Source organism: Lolium rigidum, chromosome 2 (genome assembly GCF_022539505.1).
Source record: "Lolium rigidum isolate FL_2022 chromosome 2, APGP_CSIRO_Lrig_0.1, whole genome shotgun sequence".
Lineage (NCBI taxonomy): Eukaryota > Viridiplantae > Streptophyta > Magnoliopsida > Poales > Poaceae > Lolium > Lolium rigidum.
The window spans coordinates 265,160,219-265,180,326 of NC_061509.1; the positions used below are offsets into that span (position 1 = coordinate 265,160,219).

A 20,108-nucleotide genomic window follows, 5' to 3' on the forward strand; every position below is an offset into this window, starting at 1 on the left:
CTGACCAGATTCGCCGCCTCCAGCCATACTCCCCTCCACAGAGCTCAGCCGCCCGCCTCCAGCCCGGAATAGTCCGCAAGCTCGCCCGCCTCCGCCTCCAGCCTGAGCACTTCCTCCCGCCGGACGAGCTTCTCCAGCCCGAGCAGCCGATCTCCCCAGGCCCACCCCAGACGCTCTCTCCCCCGGTGAGGTGTTTTGTTTTGCTATGCATCGCACATCGCACTCATATTCACACTGTGACCTAGCCTAGCACTGATATATCCTACTGTTCCTGATTTGTAGTGTAGTACATTGTATAGACAAATGCTGATCGAATTTTGTTACAAGAGCACACAAGTTATGCTAATACAAATGAATCCTTATAGACAGCCGAAACCTAACTCTCCGTGAAATGGCCAGGCCGCTGCGCACTCTGCTTCCAGTGAGAATCAACAACTGGCGCGTTCGGCGCAGCAAGTCTCCGTGCAGCCGCTGGTTCAAGAAGCGGGAGGTGACCAGGTTTACCCCCTCACCTCAACCATCTCAGCTCTGAACTTGGAACGTGATAGTGACTGGAATTTAGATCGAATTGCAGATTTTGTCATGTCATCGTTTGCCGGTATATCTATGGTTACCGGCGGCAGGGCGGACATCATGCCGGCCGGCGGCCAGGCGCACATCACACCGGCTGTCGACTCCGGCACAGACAGCGGGTACCACCTGCTTGTGGTAAAAGACTATTCGCGTGCCGTACAAGATTTACCCACTGGCAGCAGCATCTGGTCTGGGCGTTTCATGGTAGGAGGTCATTGGTGGCGCATCTGCTGCGATCCTAACGGCAACGACCTGAGTTGTGCTGACTTCATTTCTCTCCAACTTGGCCTTCTTGATGATGATGACGAAATGGAAGATGCTGTGGAGGTGAAGTTCCAGTTTAGCTTCATTGACCAGGTTGAGTATCAAAAGCCAATGTACATTCGTGCACGTGAAACACGAAGCTTCTCCGTCGAACATCGTTGCTGGGGCTGCATGAAGTTTATGAAGAGAGATGCGCTTGAACGATCTGCTCATCTAAAGGCTGATTGTTTCACCATCCGGTGTGATGTCATGGTTTGCAATGATCTCAACACCCAGGATGCCGGTGACACTGTGTCTGACATAGGCCATCATTTTAAAATTCTACTTCAAGATAAGCTGGGTTCTGATGTGACTTTTGAGGTCAGTGGTCAGACGTTCTCTGCACACCGGTGTGTGCTTGCTGCCCGATCTAAAGTTTTCAGGGCACAGCTCTTTGGCCCCATGGCAGAGGGTGTTACGTCCAGTGCCATACAGATCAAAGACATGGAAGCAAAAGTATTTGCGGCTTTGCTTAGCTTCGTCTACTCAGACTCATTTCCTGAGATGGAGGAGGACGAAACACAAGCCATCGAAGGAGAAGAAAAAGGTGAAGTCCCTGAAGTTGAGGAAGGACAAGAAGAGGAAGCAACAGAGCATGTAACATGGCTGCAAGACTTGTTTGTAGCGGCAGACAGATATGATATCCAACAGCTGAAGTTTTTATGTGAAAAGCAGTTGTCTGAGCACATAGGTGTGACCTCGGTTGCGTCCACTCTTGCTCTAGCTGAGCAGCACCACTGCCAAAGATTGAAAGAGGCGTGCTTCAAGTTTATCGAAGGCCAATCTCCTGAATGCTTGGATAAAGTAATGGCGACTGATGGCTGGGGTCATATGGTTTCGACGCATCCCTCTGTTTTGAACGAGCTCGTTGCCAAGCTTGTGTCCAATCAGAAGAAGGACAAGAAGAGGAAGCACTAGAGGATGTAATGTGGCTGCAACTGCTGCAAGTAACACTATTATGCATATATGGGACGGGATCCTCTAGGTAGATGGTAGTCTGCTTGTCTTGCTTTTGCTATATCATGTCGTTTCATGTATGGTGAATCATAAATATGGGAAAATATGGAATTATATTGTCTGTAGTTTCAGGTGCAATGTCTACGTTGACATGTGCATGTTCCCTGGCTAGTTGTTTCTCTGTTGCTTTGTGCCTTCGTGTCATTAAAGAAAAATCTTTTCTAGTCGATATCAAGAACTATGCAGATGTTTTATGGAAGGCAAGTTGTGAACCTGGGTTTAGGGGTAAAGAATTTTGATAGGGGCCTTCTCCTCTGTGCTTGCTTTTCTCAAACATCTTACCCAATTTTTGCTGCTGGTTGCGCGGATGTAGGTTGACTTGTTTGTGTTTTGGGTTTATGTTTGTACCATCGGGGGCTCAAATTGCTGAAGTTATTTTGGTTTGTTTGATCTGTCGCCAAAGCTGTTGTGTTCATGATATTTTTCTATCGCTGTTACTGAGGTGATTAGCTCTTATAAACATGCATGATGAGGAATCAGAATAATGCATGAACATTTGCTTGGAAGTTGAATTCAGTTATGCTGTTAAATAAGATGCAGAATGGGAAGATGCTATATCGAACTCATGCTATTGCACACTTCTCACAAGCATATATTTATTCGTGTGTCATAAGGTCAATTAGAGCAGCATTTGTGGTTTTCAGATGCAGCTGTTTGTTTGAGCTGAAAGTTATTTTTTTGGCATGAAGTGGAGGATGAAGTAAAAAACTAATGCCTTGTACAGGATTATTTTCAAACAACTTGAAAACATGCCTAGACCTGAATTTTGTTCTGCAGCGGGCATTTTCTAGGGCAGCAAACATGATATCATTTGTGGATTAAATGTCGATCTAGTTCTGATCTCTTGGATGCAGTTTTCTTGTATTCTGAGAGTAACATTTGTGCATGCTCCATTGGATGTAGTTTAGTTATTCCTTATTTTCACATCCACCTAAATACTAGTATTCAGCTACTTATGTGTTTTTTCCATAGCAGTTCAAATTGCATGAAGAATGTATCCGAATCAATGGACAATTTCGAGGATATGATCTCTAATAATGCTACTAGACCAAGGATAGTATGTTTGCATACTTCTTATCCTTATTTTCACTACTCGCTCGGGGCTTGCATATGACCAGAGGCTGCCGCCCCTGTAGCCATGTCTCTCTACAGCCTGTGTATACTATGTTCGTCCGACTGTATGGTATGGTGTGTAGTGTAGCTAGCTAGTATTGCTGATGTTTAGGCCTAGCTCTGCCCTGCTTGGGCTGTATGTATTGTAGTAGCCGTAGTAGCTGTTGGAGAACAAGATGGTTGTTTCGCTAAGTTGGGCAGATAAACACATGTCTGATTGTAAGAGCATCTCTAGCAGAGCCCATAAAAGATCCAAAACCGAAAAATAACCGTCAGTTTACGGGTCCGGGGTCCGGGCTGAAAAAGGGCGCCGATCAACGATCAGTGACCGTAAACGAGGTAAACTGAAAATATTTTTTCGGGTTGCGTTCGGTTCGCTCCGTCGACCTGTATTTGTAGGGGCCGACGGAGCGAACCGAACGCAGACTCGCTCCGTCGACCTGTATTTGTAGGGGCCGACGGAGCGAACCGAACGCAGACCGAACACAAAACCTACTTTGCGCGTGAGGGAACTTTCAGCTCCTCCCAACCACCGCCGCCGCCGCTGATCTGTGCGCCCTTACCCTCCTTTGCGCCGCCACCCTCCGATTTCTCCGCGATGAGTCTCGAATCGACCAAGCCGGCCGCCGTTGCTACCTCGCAGGAGCCGCCACCCTCTCCCGTGGTCGCCCGGAGCTTCCGCCGCTCCACCAACCACCCCGGCCACCCCTGCAACCCCGCGGAGGTAGGAACGACGGTCTCGTCGACGAGCGGGGTGAAGCGGCGGCGCGCGGGAACACATGTGGTCCCACAATCCGATGCCGCGGCGGCCACCGGTGATGTCTCGGCGGTGGCAACGAAGCCGAAGGCATCCCGTGCGAGACCGAAGAGTACGGGTCCCAAAAGGACGAAAGTGAAGGCGGCGACGACTCGTGGCACCCCGCGTCCGGTCCCCTCCCCGCCAACGCCGCCACCGAAAGCCACCACGAACGTCGCCCACGACGTGCTCGACGATGGGTCAACAAGGTACACCTCAAAATCTTCCTCCGTTTTTTGATTCCGAGTAGATATTGAGGCCTCGTCTGATTAGGAACGAGAACGCCTCGTACATGGAGATGTTGGAGGAGGCGAACATTAACCCACTCCCTCCGTTTGGCACTGGGATGGGCGGAGATGAGAACGACGGCGGGGACGAAGGGGACGAAGGGGAAGAAGATGAAGGGGACGAGGGTGTGGTGGAGGTGGAGGCCGACGGAAATAGGAAGAAGAGGCGGGCCAACAACTACACGGTGAAGATGCCACCTTGTGCCGAGCTTGGGCCTCCGTGGGGATGGATGCTATCTCCGGCACCGATCAAACGGGGAAGCGGTACTGGCAACGCATCGAGGACAAATTCCATAAGCTTATGCCACGTGTTCGCCATCCTGTCGATCGCACATACCGATCCCTCCAAGGACGTTGGGACGCGATCAAACCTGCCTGCAGTCGGTGGGCAGCAGCAATGGACCAAGTGGTGTCCAATCCTCCTAGTGGTGCAACTGTGGACGAATATGTGAGTGCATATTTGATTTGTACAATTCTAGTTTCGCTTTGGTGACATGTTGACGATTTCTTGGTTGGTTTTTAAAATGTAGGACCGCACTGCTGATGCGAGGTACAGAGACATGGCCGGCAGCAAGGACAAGAGCTTCACCATGCGTCATTGCTTTGATGTGCTTCAGCACCTCCCCAAGTGAAAATTGAGGGATGAAGAAGTAGCACCGAAGAAAGATGCAATGGTTGCGCTCGACGACACCGAGGACGAGAAGGAGGACGGAACGCTGATAAGCCGAAGGGGAACAAGAAGGCGAAGGAAAGGCTCAGGCTCAAGGGGGAGGCTGCATTGTTGAGGGACAAGTTTGATCAAATGATGAAGTCCAAGGAGGTGATAGCGTCCAAGACTTTGGAGACCAAGCTTGTCATCATCGAGACGAAGAAGGAGGTGAGCCTTGCAAAGCTTGAAGCCAGCCGAGAGGAAGCAAGGAACAAAGCCAAGTTGGAGGAGATGAGGATCAATGTGAAGAAGGTGTTATCACCAGAATTTGACCAAGTCTGGAGATGGGCCGTGATTAAATGGGCTTAGAAGATATACATGAAAAATATTCCCGAATCGGCCTTGTACAAGAAGTTTGGGCAAGATTGCCCGTGTATCTGTAAATATAGTAGGATACGTGTCGGTTAGAATTAAGAGATAGAGTTTAGCTCGTACACGGTTGGGTTTGTTCCCAAGTTAGAGAGTCTACGGACTATAAATATGTATCTAGGGTTATTGAGAAAGGAGGACGATCACGTTCACAACAAATCAATCTAGGCGCATCGCCACCCCTTGTTTCGAGGGTTTCTCCCGGGTAAGCAACATGCTGCCTAGATCGCATCTTGCGATCTAGGCAGTATCAGTTTATTCGTTTTTGGTGTTGCTCGTGCTGAAGCCTTTTTGATGGCGAGAAACACCCTTATCTTAGGTGTTTTGGGGTTGATTACAATGCTTTCACGATGCACTTGTTTAGTTACGCTACCCCTCGATATCTAGCTGCCCTTACACCTATTTTAGGTGTAAGGGCAGCATCTTGCTTGTTCATGATCTAGTGGATCTAATCTGTTATAGTTGCTCCTTGTTCTTCAAGGATTGGTTTGATATCCGTATGGTTAGGCCTTATAAACGAGTTGAAGGATCCGGTAGCGCGTAAGGTGTGGTTTACTAAGCTCTAGAGGGATTGTTCCGGGGATCAACTTCATGTTGGTTTTTAGGCCTCTTTAGGGTTGGTTTTCCATCATCTTACGTATCTGCTAGGCTCAATTACGCATAGGATGTTCCGATTATATGGTGAAAACCCTAGACTATCGTAGATTAGTTTAGCTTGATATTGATAAAGAATGATCCCCATGTCCTTATAAATCTAACATGAACCATGGGGCAATCGGCTCTTTGAGCCGATCCACAGAACAACTTAAGAGCCGATCGGGGTTCGTATTTAATGTTTACGTGTTTGCCATGCAGGAAACTAGTCGAAGCAATCCATCACCTTCCCGACCAGGTATAGGTCGGGTGGCACGCCCTCGTAAGCACCGGGACGCGTGTGCCAGAAGGCATTGCGGGCCGTCGCCCGAGGGACCAGGGTCAGCCGCAATCCTGGGAGCCTCCCGGCTCTACTGTGTTGCCCGTCGCTGCTCGCCGGTGGGTTTCTGACCGCAACACATTCTGGCACGCCCAGTGGGACACGCACCCGTTCCCTGGCGTCAACATGGTGGAACCAAACCACTCCGCGAGGCGTCGATTGGATTTATCGTTTGATGTTAACATGGCAGGGCCTGTGCGCCACCATGGCAAGGATAAAGAGGAAAGCAGTCACTCCCGCAACAACGAAAAGGAGGAGGCCGATCCACGCGACCGGCCCCGATATGATGACAAACGGTACCTCACCAAGGAACAAGTGAGAAGCGTGCGATACCAAAAGCCACTTTCCACGCATCTCCTCAACAAGTATGAGTATCAGTATGACCGACGTCGGCAGTACGACAGAAACGACGAGAGATACAATCGTCCGATGAAGACAAAGGAAGGTACCGTTGGCATGACAGAGGCGACGAAGGACGTGAGCACCGCGCTAAGGAGAGGTCAAGGGAGCAGGAGGACATGGATAGACACTGGGACTGTCCCTTCTTTAAACACTGCTGGGACTCAGGAATGAGCCGATTGCCTACGATCGACAACTGCCCAGAGTGTAGACGCCGGAAGAAGGATGCAGGAGACGTTTCAGTTTTCAAGCATCTAGGACCTCTCCCGCCACAGAACAAACGTGCTGAGTCCTCTCAAGATGAAGACTTTGAGGAGTCAGAAGATGAAGAAGATGATAGGTACCACCGGCCAAGGTGGTGCCCCGATGGACTCAGCCACTCCCAAAAGCGTAGGGTTCAGCGGCTACGCAGCTTGGAACAAGCCGAAGCGCGATACTTGCACACGTTGAGGAAAGCGCGGCCCGATCTGGCCGTGAAAATTCAGCAGACTTTGGACGAAGAGACTCGTCCACCAAAGAAAGTTTGGCGTCCCAAGCAAGAAAAAGCCGATGTGGGTACATCGGCTGGCACAAACATGGTGTTCTTCCTTCCATCAGAGTTTCGTGCCCCAGGAACTGAGGAAGTGCCGATAGCACAGTTTGACTGCGGTCCACAGCCCGTCATCTTTGAAAAACCACGGGAGAAGGGCTACAAACACATGAAGGCCCTGTACCTAAAGGGTTATATCAATGGGCAGCCCGTCGGCAGGATGTTGGTTGACACGGGAGCAGCAGTCAATATAATGCCTTATTCCATGCTACGACGTTTAGGACGCTCTAGTGCCGATCTGATCAAGACCAACGTCACACTAAACGACTTCAACGGCCAAGCATCAGGGACGCAAGGTGTCCTGAACGTGGATCTAACCATAGGCCGAAAGACGGTCCCAACGACATTCTTCATCGTCGACAGCAAGAGCACCTACGCTGCCCTGTTAGGAAGGGATTGGATTCACGCCAAGCTGCTGCATTCCATCTACAATGCACCAATGCCCGATACGGTGGGATGGAGACGACGTAGAAGTCGTGCATGCGAGATGACTCGATCGACGTCTCGATAGCCGGCATGAACATTTGGGACTCGGAAGACCAAGAACCGCTCTCCGGAATCAGTTTGGACGGCTGTGATCGCATCGAGGTGACAAAAAACGGGGTGAGGCTGGTCTTATCCACCGGCCTGATAGAGTAACAAGAGCAACACCCATCGACATACATGGCAAGGCCGATCCCTGCGATCGGCCTCAAAAAATGAAAAGCAAGGATCTCACTTCAAACATATCACGTAGTCGTGGTAGGGAGGCTTCCTCCTGTAAGGGAGCACATACAAGTTGTAAACCTTCATTGAGCAATTCGATCAACATGGAGGCCGATTCCAGCAATCGGCCAAAATTATCCTCGCCATACGTTCTGCCTGTGTTCAACGTCGATCTAGCAGGCGACGGAAAGCTAGGATATGGGTTTACGTCAGCTGATGAGCTAGAAGAGATCTACATTGGTCCGTGGGATAGGCTACGACCAACATGCGTCAGCAAGAGCCGATATCTTCAATCACTTGAAAGATTCGGCTCGGGGGGCACATAATATGGAATAATGGACGATAACATATGTAGACCGATGCACGAAATCGGCCAGTACAGCCGATGCACAGTCATCGACTTTAGAACTAGGGAACAAAGCCGATGCATAGCCATCGACTCTGGAGTACAAACTTGTACAAACTTGTTTCTCAGATTACACAGGGAGACTTTACTGAAGAAACATCTCAAGGGCATGGAGGGCATCAGCACGAACACGATCCACCTCGGCGATCTCGGCCTCATCATCTTCGTCTTTGCCTGCTACCAGCTGCTTGTTCAAGGCGCGGATTTCGGCCAGATCAGTCTTCAGTTCAGCTTTGAGACCTTCTGCTTCCTCGAGGGAGTGGGCGATAAGGGCTTCCTTAGCTTCAATGAGCTGTTTTGTTGCCCGAACCTTCTCTTCAAGGGCCTCCAATTCTTTGCGCAAGGTCGCCAGTTCAGCCGTGCTGTCAGATGTGTCAGTTTTGGCGTCCAAGGCAGCCTTTTTCTCATTAAGCCGTTGGCATTTGTCGGCAATATCGGCTTTCAACGGAAGCTGGGCGTGGCGCAGGTCGATTCTCTAACGAGCCGATGCCACTCTTGACCTGTAGGCAGACAGAGTTACGACTGGCCAAAGTTTCACCTGCAGCGTCACCGGAAGATGAGGCTGGATATCTTCCAGAATGCTCTTCACTCCCGCAGAGTCTTCAACCAATGACTCGATGGAGGAGGAGAGCAGGGCCTTGAGATGCTGGAGTTGACCATTGATACGTCTCCGACGTATCGATAATTTCTTATGTTCTATGCCATATTATTGATGATACCTACATGTTTTATGCACACTTTATGTCATATTCGTGCATTTTCTGGAACTAACCTATTAACAAGATGCCGAAGTGCCGGTTCTGTTTTCTGCTGTTTTTGGTTTCAGAAATCCTAGTAACGAAATATTCTCGGAATTGGACGAAACGAAGACCCGGGGTCCTATTTTTCCACGGAGCTTCCGGAAGACCGAAGAACACACGAAGTGGGGCCACGAGGTGGCGACACCACAAGGCGGCGCGGCCCGGGGGGCCCGCGCCGCCCTATGGTGTGGCCCCCTCGTCGGCCCCCGACTCTGCCCTTCCGCCTACTTAAAGCCTCCGTCGCGAAACCCCCGATGCGAAAAAACCACGATACGGAAAACCTTGCCGAGACGCCGCCGCCGCCGATCCCATCTCGGGGGATTACGGAGATCTCCTCCGGCACCCTGCCGGAGAGGGGATTCATCTCCCGGAGGACTCTACACCGCCATGGTCGCCTCCGGAGTGATGAGTGAGTAGTTCACCCCTGGACTATGGGTCCATAGCGGTAGCTAGATGGTTGTCTTCTCCTCATTGTGCTTCATTGTTGGATCTTGTGAGCTGCCTAACATGATCAAGATCATCTATCCGTAATTCTATATGTTGTGTTTGTCGGGATCCGATGGATAGAGAATACCATGTCATGTTAATTATCAAGTTATTACATATGTGTTGTTTATGATCTTGCATGCTCTCCGTTACTAGTAGAGGCTCGGCCAAGTTTTTGCTTTTAACTCCAAGAGGGAGTACTTATGCTCGATAGTGGGTTCATGCTGCATTGACACACGGGACGATGATGAGAAAGTTCTAAGGTTGTGTTGTCGTTGTTGCCACTAGGGATAAAACATTGGCGCTATGTCCGAGGATGTAGTTGTTGATTACATTACGCACCATACTTAATGCAATTGTACGTTGCTTTGCAACTTAATACTGGAAGGGGTTCGGATGATAACTCTGAAGGTGGACTTTTTAGGCATAGATGCGGTTGGATGGCGGTCTATGTACTTTGTCGTAATGCCCAATTAAATCTCACTATACTTATCATGTCATGTATGTGCATTGTTATGCCCTCTCTATTTGTCAATTGCCCGACTGTAATTTGTTCACCCAACATGCTTTTATCTTATGGGAGAGACACCTCTAGTGAGCTGTGGACCCCGGTCCATTCTTTTAATACTGAAATACAAATCTGCTGCAATACTTGTTTTACTTGTTTTCTCTGCAAACAATCATCTTCCACACAATACGGTTAATCCTTTGTTACAGCAAGCCGGTGAGATTGACAACCTCATCTGTTTCGTTGGGGCAAAGTACTTTGGTTGTGTTGTGCGGGTTCCACGTTGGCGCCGGAATCTCCGGTGTTGCGCCGCACTACATCCCGCCGCCATCAACCTTCAACGTGCTTCTTGACTCCCTACTTGGTTCGATTAAACCTTGGTTTCTAGCGAGGGAAACTTGCCGCTGTGCGCATCACACCTTCCTCTTGGGATTCCCAACGGACGTGTCAACTACACGCATCAAGCAAATTTACGGCGCCGTTGCTTGGGAGATCAAGACACGCTGCAAGGGGAGTCTCCACTTCTCAATCTCTTTACTTTGTTTTTGTCTTGCTTTATTTTATTTACTACTTTGTTTGCTGCACTTATATCAAAACACAAAAAAATTAGTTGCTAGCTTTACTTTATTTGCTATCTTGTTTGCTATATCAAAAACACAAAAAAATTAGTTTACTTGCATTTACTTTATCTAGTTTGCTTTATTGTCTTGCACTCTATATTAAAAATACAAAAAATATTTAGTTACTTTTGTTACCATGTCTAGCTCTGAACCTGTTACTTCTTCGCCTGAAGAATTAGTCTTCACTTTTAAACAAGGGGATGAGGAGAGTTTTAAGGATGCTTGGTCTAGAATTTTTACTTCTTATCGTGAAGCTGAACCTCAAATGACTCTAAGTTTGCTCCTTAGTAATTTTTATTTTGGTCTTATGGTTCGCTATAGATATGCTTTGGATACTTTAGTGGGAGGAGATTTCCTCCATTGCAATGGGGATCAAGCTTTTAATGCCATAAAGAAGTTGGTTGCATCACATGATTCGGCTAATAATTTTGATTCAGCCCTTATCGGCATTCATAATAGATTAAATACTCTTGAGACAAGTGCATCTCGCTTAAATGAAAATTATGGATACATTCGTAACCGTCTTGATCAAGTTTTAGTGAACTCTGAACTTTCATTGTGGGATCCTGCTTGTTAAAATTGTTATCGGTGATCGAACTCTTCATGCCTACTGTGATATTATGTATGAATTTTGCCTTATGCCTGAAAGCATTTATAAATCTTTGAAACTTTGGGGAGTCGATGAAGGAGGAGAAGAAATAACTCTCATTGATAACTCTAGTATAATTCCTAAGGGAATAGCCGCAGGTGTGCATACAACCATTCTTGGAAGAACAATATCCATTGATTATCTTGTTATTGAAACAGGAAAAATCATACTCGGGAGATCCTTGTTGAAACTATTGGGAGCAGTCATTGATGTGGGAAAAGGCACTCTGAAATTCACCTCTATGCCAGGGGGAAATCATATATTCCCTAAACCAAAGGGAAGGAAAAACAATAAGAAAGGTAAGGGTAAAGCCCAAGGTAAGGTTGACGCACCACCCTTCGATAACACTTGAGTTACACTTTCTGCGCCTAGCTGAAAGGCGTTAAAGAAAAGCGCTTATGGGAGACAACCCATGTTTTTACTCCAGTATTTTTGTTTTATATTTGTGTCTTGGAAGTTGTTTACTACTGTAGCAACCTCTCCTTATCTTAGTTTTGAGTTTTGTTGTGCCAAGTAAAGTCTTTGATAGAAAAGTAAGTACTAGATTTGGATTACTGCGCAGTTCCAGATTTCTTTCTTTGTCACGAATCTGGGTCTATCTCCCTGTAGGTAGCTCAGAAAATTACGCCAATTTACGAGCATGATCCTCAGATATGTACGCAACTTTCATTCAATTTGAGCATTTTCGTTTGAGCAAGTCTGGTGGCCTAATAAAATCCATCTTTACGGACTGTTCTGTTTTGACAGATTCTGTCTTTTATTTCGCATTGCCTCTTTTGCTATGTTGGATGAATTTCTTTGATCCACTAATGTCCAGTAGCTTTATGCAATGTCCAGAAGTGTTAAGAATGATTCTGTCACCTCTGAACATGTGAATTTTTATTATGCACTAACCCTCTAATGAGTTGTTTCGAGTTTGGTGTGGAGGAAGTTTTCAAGGATCAAGAGAGGAGTATGATGCAATATGATCAAGGAGAGTGAAAGCTCTAAGCTTGGGGATGCCCCGGTGGTTCACCCCTGCATATATTAAGAAGACTCAAGCGTCTAAGCTTGGGGATGCCCAAGGCATCCCCTTCTTCATCGACAACATTATCAGGTTCCCCCCTGAAACTATATTTTTATTCGGCCACATCTTATGTACTTTGCTTGGAGCGTCGGTTTGTTTTTGTTTTTTTTGTTTTGTTTGAATAAAATGGATCCTAGCATTCACTTTATGGGAGAGAGACATGCTCCGCTGTTGCATATGGACAAATATGTCCTTAGGCTCTACTCATAGTATTCAAGGCGAAGTTTCTTCTTCGTTAAAATTGTTATATGGTTGGAATTGGAAAATACTACATGTAGTAACTCTAAAATGTCTTGGATAATTTGATACTTGGCAATTGTTGTGCTCATGTTTAAGCTCTTGCATCATATACTTTGCACCCATTAATGAAGAAATACTTAGAGCTTGCTAATTTGGTTTGCATATTTGGTTTCTCTAGAGTCTAGATAACATCTAGTATTGAGTTTTGAACAACAAGGAAGACGGTATGGAGTCTTATAATGTTTACCATATGTCTTTTATGTGAGTTTTGCTGTACTCGTTCATCCTTGTGTTTGTTTCAAATAACCTTGCTAGCCTAAACCTTGTATCGAGAGGGAATACTTCTCATGCATCCAAAATCCTTGAGCCAACCACTATGCCATTTGTGTCCACCATACCTACCTACTACATGGTATTTATCCGCCATTCCAAAGTAAATTGCTTGAGTGCTACCTTTAAAATTCCATCATTCACCTTTGCAATATATAGCTCATGGGACAAATAGCTTAAAAACTATTGTGGTATTGAATATGTACTTATGCACTTTATCTCTTATTAAGTTGCTTGTTGAGCGATAACCATGTTTACGGGGACGCCATCAACTATTCTTTGTTGGATATCATGTGAGTTGCTATGCATGTCCGTCTTGTACGAAGCAAGAGAGATCTACCACCTTCATGGTTGGAGCATGCATATTGTTAGAGAAGAACTTTGGGCCGCTAACTAAAGCCATGATTCATGGTGGAAGTTTCAGTTTGGACACATATCCTCAATCTCATATGAGAATAATAATTGTTGCCACATGCTTATGCATGAAAGAGGAGTCCATTATCTGTTGTCCATGTTGTCCCGGTATGGATGTCTAAGTTGAGAATAATCAAAAGCGAGAAATCCAAAATGCGAGCTTTCTCCTTAGACCTTTGTACAGGCGGCATGGAGGTACCCCATTGTGACACTTGGTCAAAACATGTGCATTGCAAAGATCCGGTAGTCCAAGTTAATTAGGACAAGGTGCGGGCACTATTAGTATACTATGCATGAGACTTGCAACTTGTAAGATATAATGTACATAACTCATATGCTTTATTACTACCGTTGACAAAATTGTTTCATGTTTTCAAAATAAAAGCTCTAGCACAAATATAGCAATCGATGCTTTCCTCTTTGAAGGACCATTCTTTTTACTTTTATGTTGAGTCAGTTCACCTATTTCTCTCCACCTCAAGAAGCAAACACTTGTGTGAACTGTGCATTGATTCCTACATACTTGCATATTGTACTTGTTATATTACTCTATGTTGACAACTATCCATGAGATATGCATGTTACAAGTTGAAAGCAACCGCTGAAACTTAATCTTCCTTTGTGTTGCTTCAATACCTTTACTTTGATTTATTGCTTTATGAGTTAACTCTTATGCAAGACTTATTAATACTTGTCTTGAAGTACTATTCATGAAAAGTCTTTGCTTTATGATTCACTTGTTTACTCATGTCATCACCATTGTTTTGATCGCTGCATCCACTACATATGTTTACAAATAGTATGATCAAGGTTATGATGGCATATCACTTCAGAAATTATCTTTGTTATCGTTTTACCTGCTCGGGACGAGCGAGAACTAAGCTTGGGGATGCTTGATACGTCTCCGACGTATCGATAATTTCTTATGTTCTATGCCATATTATTGATGATACCTACATGTTTTATGCACACTTTATGTCATATTCGTGCATTTTACGGAACTAACCTATTAACAAGATGCCGAAGTGCCGGTTCTGTTTTACGCTGTTTTTGGTTTCAGAAATCCTAGTAACGAAATATTCTCGGAATTGGACGAAACGAAGACCCGGGGTCCTATTTTTCCACGGAGCTTCCGGAAGACCGAAGAACACACGAAGTGGGGCCACGAGGTGGCGACACCACAAGGCGGCGCGGCCCAGGGGGGGCCCGCGCCGCCCTATGGTGTGGCCCCCTCGTCTGGCCCCCGACTCTGCCCTTCCGCCTGCTTAAAGCCTCCGTCGCGAAACCCACGATGCGAAAAAACCACGATACGGAAAACCTTGCGAGACGCCGCCGCCGCCGATCCCATCTCGGGGGATTACGGAGATCTCCTCCGGCACCCTGCCGGAGAGGGGATTCATCTCCCGGAGGACTCTACACCGCCATGGTCGCCTCCGGAGTGATGAGTGAGTAGTTCACCCCTGGACTATGGGTCCATAGCAGTAGCTAGATGGTTGTCTTCTCCTCATTGTGCTTCATTGTTGGATCTTGTGAGCTGCCTAACATGATCAAGATCATCTATATGTAATTATATATGTTGTGTTTGTCGGGATCCGATGGATATAGAATACCATGTCATGTTAATTATCAAGTTATTACATATGTGTTGTTTATGATCTTGCATGCTCTCCGTTACTAGTAGAGGCTCTGGCCAAGTTTTTGCTTTTAACTCCAAGAGGGAGTACTTATGCTCGATAGTGGGTTCATGCTGCATTGACACCAGGACGATGACGAGAAAATTCTAAGGTTGTGTTGTGTTGTTGCCACTAGGGATAAAACATTGGCGCTATGTCCGAGGATGTAGTTGTTGATTACATTACGCACCATACTTAATGCAATTGTCTGTTGCTTTGCAACTTAATACTGGAAGGGGTTCGGATGATAACCTGAAGGTGGACTTTTTAGGCATAGATGCGGTTGGATGGCGGTCTATGTACTTTGTCGTAATGCCCAATTAAATCTCACTATACTTATCATGTCATGTATGTGCATTGTTATGCCCTCTCTATTTGTCAATTGCCCGATTGTAATTTGTTCACCCAACATGCTTTTATCTTATGGGAGAGACACCTCTAGTGAGCTGTGGACCCCGGTCCATTCTTTTAATACTTGAAATACAAATCTGCTTGCAATACTTGTTTCTTGTTTTCTCTGCAAACAATCATCTTCCACACAATACGGTTAATCCTTTGTTACGGCAAGCCGGTGAGATTGACAACCTCACCTGTTTCGTTGGGGCAAAGTACTTTGGTTGTGTTGTGCGGGTTCCACGTTGGCGCCGGAATCTGCGGTGTTGCGCCGCACTACATCCCGCCGCCATCAACCTTCAACGTGCTTCTTGACTCCTACTGGTTCGATTAAACCTTGGTTTCTAACTGAGGGAAACTTGCCGCTGTGCGCATCACACCTTCCTCTTGGGGTTCCCAACGGACGTGTCAACTACACGCATCAACCATGTGTAGTGCTGGGTCCTGGCTCTTCGCTTGTTTTAGCAGTAGCCGGCTCGATGGATTCGGGATCAAATGTTAGCAGGCATGAAAGGTCATAACCCTGACAGACAACAAGAAAACGTCAGGAGACAGCAAAGGAGTAAGGTAGAGCTAAAGGGAAGGATCGTACCTCTCCCAAGACCAGAGGAACAGCCGATGAAGAGGTGATCGGCTCTGGTGTTTCTGCTGTCGGTTTGGCCAAGCTGGCCACCTTGTCAGCTACACTCTTAGAAGTTGCTAGGTCCAGGGTGGCGGATGGCATTGGTACCTCCTCAACTTCCCCACTAGAGGTGTCATCGGTCTGCAGAGGGAATGGTTAGCCGACAAGAACAGCAATGGGTCAGCATGAAATATGAGCCAGGGAGAGTACGGAGGGGATTACGTTCGAGATCTCCCGGTTTGATGAAGAGGCTTGCGGTTCCTTGCGGGCTCTTTTGATACATCGGCTCTTTGTGCGACTTCCACCCTACTGCTCGATGGGAATTTGGGAGACGGCGGGTTCGGGGGCGGACCTTTTCTTGGAAGCCGACGGTGGCAAGTCCGGCTCGCTCGCGTGGTGGTTTTCCCAGAGTTACCCAAGCTCGAGTCCCTTCGGCCGGGACTGGGTGTCCTCACCTGGAGTTTTCTTCGGTGGAGGTCCGTAAAAGAAGTATAAGTATGCAGCGAAGCCTAGAAGGATGAATGAAATCAGCCAAAGCACGGGTCAACTTACGTGCGAACTTTCTTGAGCCGGAGTAGGGCTTTGGCGCTTGAGTCTTCTCGGCAGCTACTTTCCTCACTCTGCTGTTCTCGCCTTGAGCGAGGCTCGGGGGCAGCTGACCCGGAAGACACTCTGCTCTTGGAAGCCGATGTTGGTGTCATCGGCTGGCTCTCGCATCACAACCTTTTTCAAAGATGGTGAGTTTTTGCGAGAAGAGGACCACCGGAGCTGGTGGGAGAAATCCGAAAAGGGAGCCGTCATCATCTACGAGGATCTGGACCGTCTTGTTGCTGCAAGGAGGCAGAGCAATGTTATAAAAGGAAATCATTGCAAGCCACTTCAAAATGAATTGTGAGTAGTGGTACCTGTTCTGCAGGGATGTCATATTCAGCATCAAGTTGTTTCAGCAATGGTCCCAGAGCTCTCCCGAAGGCATGAGTCTTCCACATTGACCACCAAGTTTCAAAACCATCGGTTGATGAGGTAAAAGAGAGGTTGTGAGAAATTGGGGCGGCTAGAGCGTCAAAGAAGGAATAACACCTTTGACTGGTGAGGACATCAGGTAGATCAGCTCTGCTCTCTGTTAGGTGGTGCGAAAAGAAGTGAGGAGATACCTGTCCAAGACCAAGTTGCCGGGCTGCCACGACCGGCGATAAGACTCATAACCAGGTTTGATGATCCTGTTTGAGGTGCTCATGCCGACGGGAAGGAAGCGAGGACGGATCATGATGGAATACAAGCTGCCGAGTGTCGGCATCATCGGCAAAACTATCTAACTTCGAAGGAGACTGGATTTTCAAAATTTTCGGACTCCGTATAAGGAAAGAAGAGAGGGTCGTCCGGGCCTTGGTAGAAAGTTCGAACCACTGCGATGCTCCCTTAGAGGTCGGTTTGCTGCACAGGAGGCTATATAGAGCTTGGCCGTAGCTAGTGCATCGGATCTGCCTCCCGTTGGTATCACGGGAAGGTGCAAGTGGCCAAGGGTGGAAGGTTTGGGATCTGGTTTTGGAAGTACGAGCGAGCCCGTAGCTGAATAAACCACCGGGGACCTCCGGCTTTGATTGTCTTTTGGGAGAACGAGTTTAACGAGACATTAGCTGGAGATATCTATAGACCTCTCCAAGAAACGGTTTGCCAATGCCAAGCTGAGTGCCTCCGGCAAGTTCATAGGCCGAGGGAAAGATAATTCTTGGTTGGAGCAAGTGAAGGACCACAAAATATGAAGTGTTCCAACCAGAAATTCAGGAAAGCCGTGTGTTCTTTCTCTGTTACTGGGCCTTTGTTTTTCATGTGGCGCCGAAGGTAAGCACCCCAGTTTGTGCACTCTGTTTTGGAAGAAAGCGCGAAGGGGACCTTTGGCAGCCTAAAGGCAGATGGGCTTGGGGATGTAATGTCTAAACCAGTGATCATGGCCACATCTAGTAAGGTTGGTGTCATGGGGCCATGACCAAACATGAAGCAATTCATGGCATCAGACCAAAAATAGCCGATGGTTTTCAGAAGGTTTTCATGTTTCTCAAGGGGAGACAATGATAAAGCTAAAGCATCGGCTATTCCTGCGGTTTCCCAAGTGGCGTGGTGAGTTTTGGAGACTCTATTGTACCATGAAACCCAATCTTCAGGAGGATTAGGCCAGGCTCGTAAGCAGTCGGCCCAAGAAGTCAGATCTAGGTTTTGGTTCACGAAGGGAATTCTATTTGCCTCGCATGAAATCGGATGGGCGGGACTCTCGGTAGAACGAGGGCCAAGACGAGAGAGAATTTGGAAGAGAAGGATGTGGCGAGTAGAATGTCTGATACCTAGAAATTAATGATGGAACGAAGCATTAATTCAGATGTTTGTTGTTAATTCTAGCACTATGTTCGGACAGCGAGGAGCGGTTGAGGATTACCTTCAGGCCGGAGACCAAAGCGTTGGCGTTGGATGATTCCGCCATTGGATCCGCTACGGGTTCGAGCCTGCGCGATTGAGATCTGAGGTTCGTGTGGCCGTGAGTTGGATCTGTTCGAGCGGCGATTTGGGGATCTGAGTGTTGCTCTTTCGGATAAGTCGCAGGTTACCGTTTGAATAGGCAACAGAGCTGGCCTTGCTCGCATTTTATGGCAAGGGCCGATGCGCTGCCATCGGCTCTTGGTGTGTTGACTTGCTTTGACAATCGGCAAAACTGGTAAAAAGGCAAATCGGCTTGGAAATATTTTCGTCATTAATAAAAGGGCTATTACAGAGAAGAGCCGATTGCTCAAGGAAGAAGGAACAAAAGCCGATTACTACTACTACTAGTCCTATACTAGTAGTCCCTAATCTAAGGGCCGTTGCTGCCCTCGTCGTCGTCATCGCTGCCGCCGGCGCAGCTGCTGGTGGGCTCCTCGTCGCTGCTCCCGTAGCCCTCTACGGGAGCCTCGTCTTCCTCGTCGTCGTCGTCGCTGTCGTCGTCCGACCCGGCGCGGAATCGCTTCGCCGGGGGATATTCGTCGGAGGACTCGTCGTCCTCCTCTTCGTCCTCCTCGTCGGAGGAGGTGTAGCCGTCCCACGAGAAGCGATCGTCTTCGCTCCCCGCCTCCAGCTCCCCGTCGACGAGGAACTGGAAGTCGTCCTCTCCGTCGGTCAAGGACTTGTCGTCCTCGGACCAGACTTAGGAATCATGGGACTCGATGTCCCACTCCTCCGGGGCGCGGCGGTTGTACGCCGCCACCAGGTCCCACTCCGGCGTGGGCTCACGGAGGGGAGAAGATACGTAGGAGAGGCCTGAGGAGGCAGAGGAGGAGGAGGAGGAAGAAGACATGGCTACAGAGGAAGGGTTTTTTGCCGATGGCTAGTACGGAGCAAGAGGATGAAGAGGCAAACTGCTCGACGCGGTTAAATAAAGGGATATGGGGGAGAGTTAATGTTATAGCAGTTTCCGAGGAAGTGGTGCCACAGAACTGTCAAATCGTGCAGAGAAGTTGAGAAGGCAAGGCATCATGATGAAGGATACTGCGACGGTTCTGCTCTGCCACGACATGACCCTACGAAGAAAAAACAGAGTGGTTTTGAAATTATCATTGCCAAAACCAGGGGGCATGTGTTATCACTAGAATTTGACCAAGTCTGGAGATGGGCCGTGATTAAATGGGCTTAGAAGATATACATGGAAAATATTCCCGAATCGGCCTTGTACAAGAAGTTTGGGCAAGATTGCCCGTGTATTTGTAAATATAGTAGGATACGTGTCGGTTAGAATTAAGAGATAGAGTTTAGCTCGTACACGGTTGGGTTTATTCCCAAGTTAGAGAGTCTACGGACTATAAATATGTATCTAGGGTTATTGAGAAAGGAGGACGATCACGTTCACAACAAATCAATCTAGGCGCATCGCCACCCCTTGTTTCGAGGGTTTCTCCCCGGGTAAGCAACATGCTGCCTAGATCGCATCTTGCGATCTAGGCGATATCGGTTATTCGTTTTTGGTGTTGCTCGTGCTTGAAGCCTTTTTGATGGCGAGCAACACCCTTATCTTAGGTGTTTTGGGGTTGATTACAATGCTTTCAC

At 47.5% G+C, this 20,108-nt stretch overlaps 1 protein-coding gene across 2 annotated transcripts; it reads left to right on the forward strand.

Moving 5' to 3' along the window:
• The first annotated feature begins 398 nt into the window (after positions 1-398).
• On the forward strand, positions 399-2,060 carry LOC124693373 (BTB/POZ and MATH domain-containing protein 1-like). 2 transcript variants are annotated; one of them, XM_047226853.1, is made up of 2 exons: positions 399-498; positions 575-2,060. In XM_047226853.1, the coding sequence occupies exon 2, from the start codon at positions 583-585 to the stop codon at positions 1,792-1,794; it is 1,212 nt and encodes a 403-aa protein (XP_047082809.1). In that variant the 5' UTR covers positions 399-498; positions 575-582; the 3' UTR covers positions 1,795-2,060. The 2 variants fall into 2 exon arrangements, with proteins under 2 accessions (XP_047082809.1, XP_047082810.1); XM_047226854.1 differs by having other exon boundaries at positions 435-490.
• The last annotated feature ends 18,048 nt before the right edge of the window (positions 2,061-20,108 follow it).

Excerpts from the sequence above, each read along its gene's own strand:
- LOC124693373 (XM_047226853.1), top strand. The coding sequence starts at position 583 with ATGTCATCGTTTGCCGGTATATCTATGGTTACCGGCGGCAGGGCGGAC.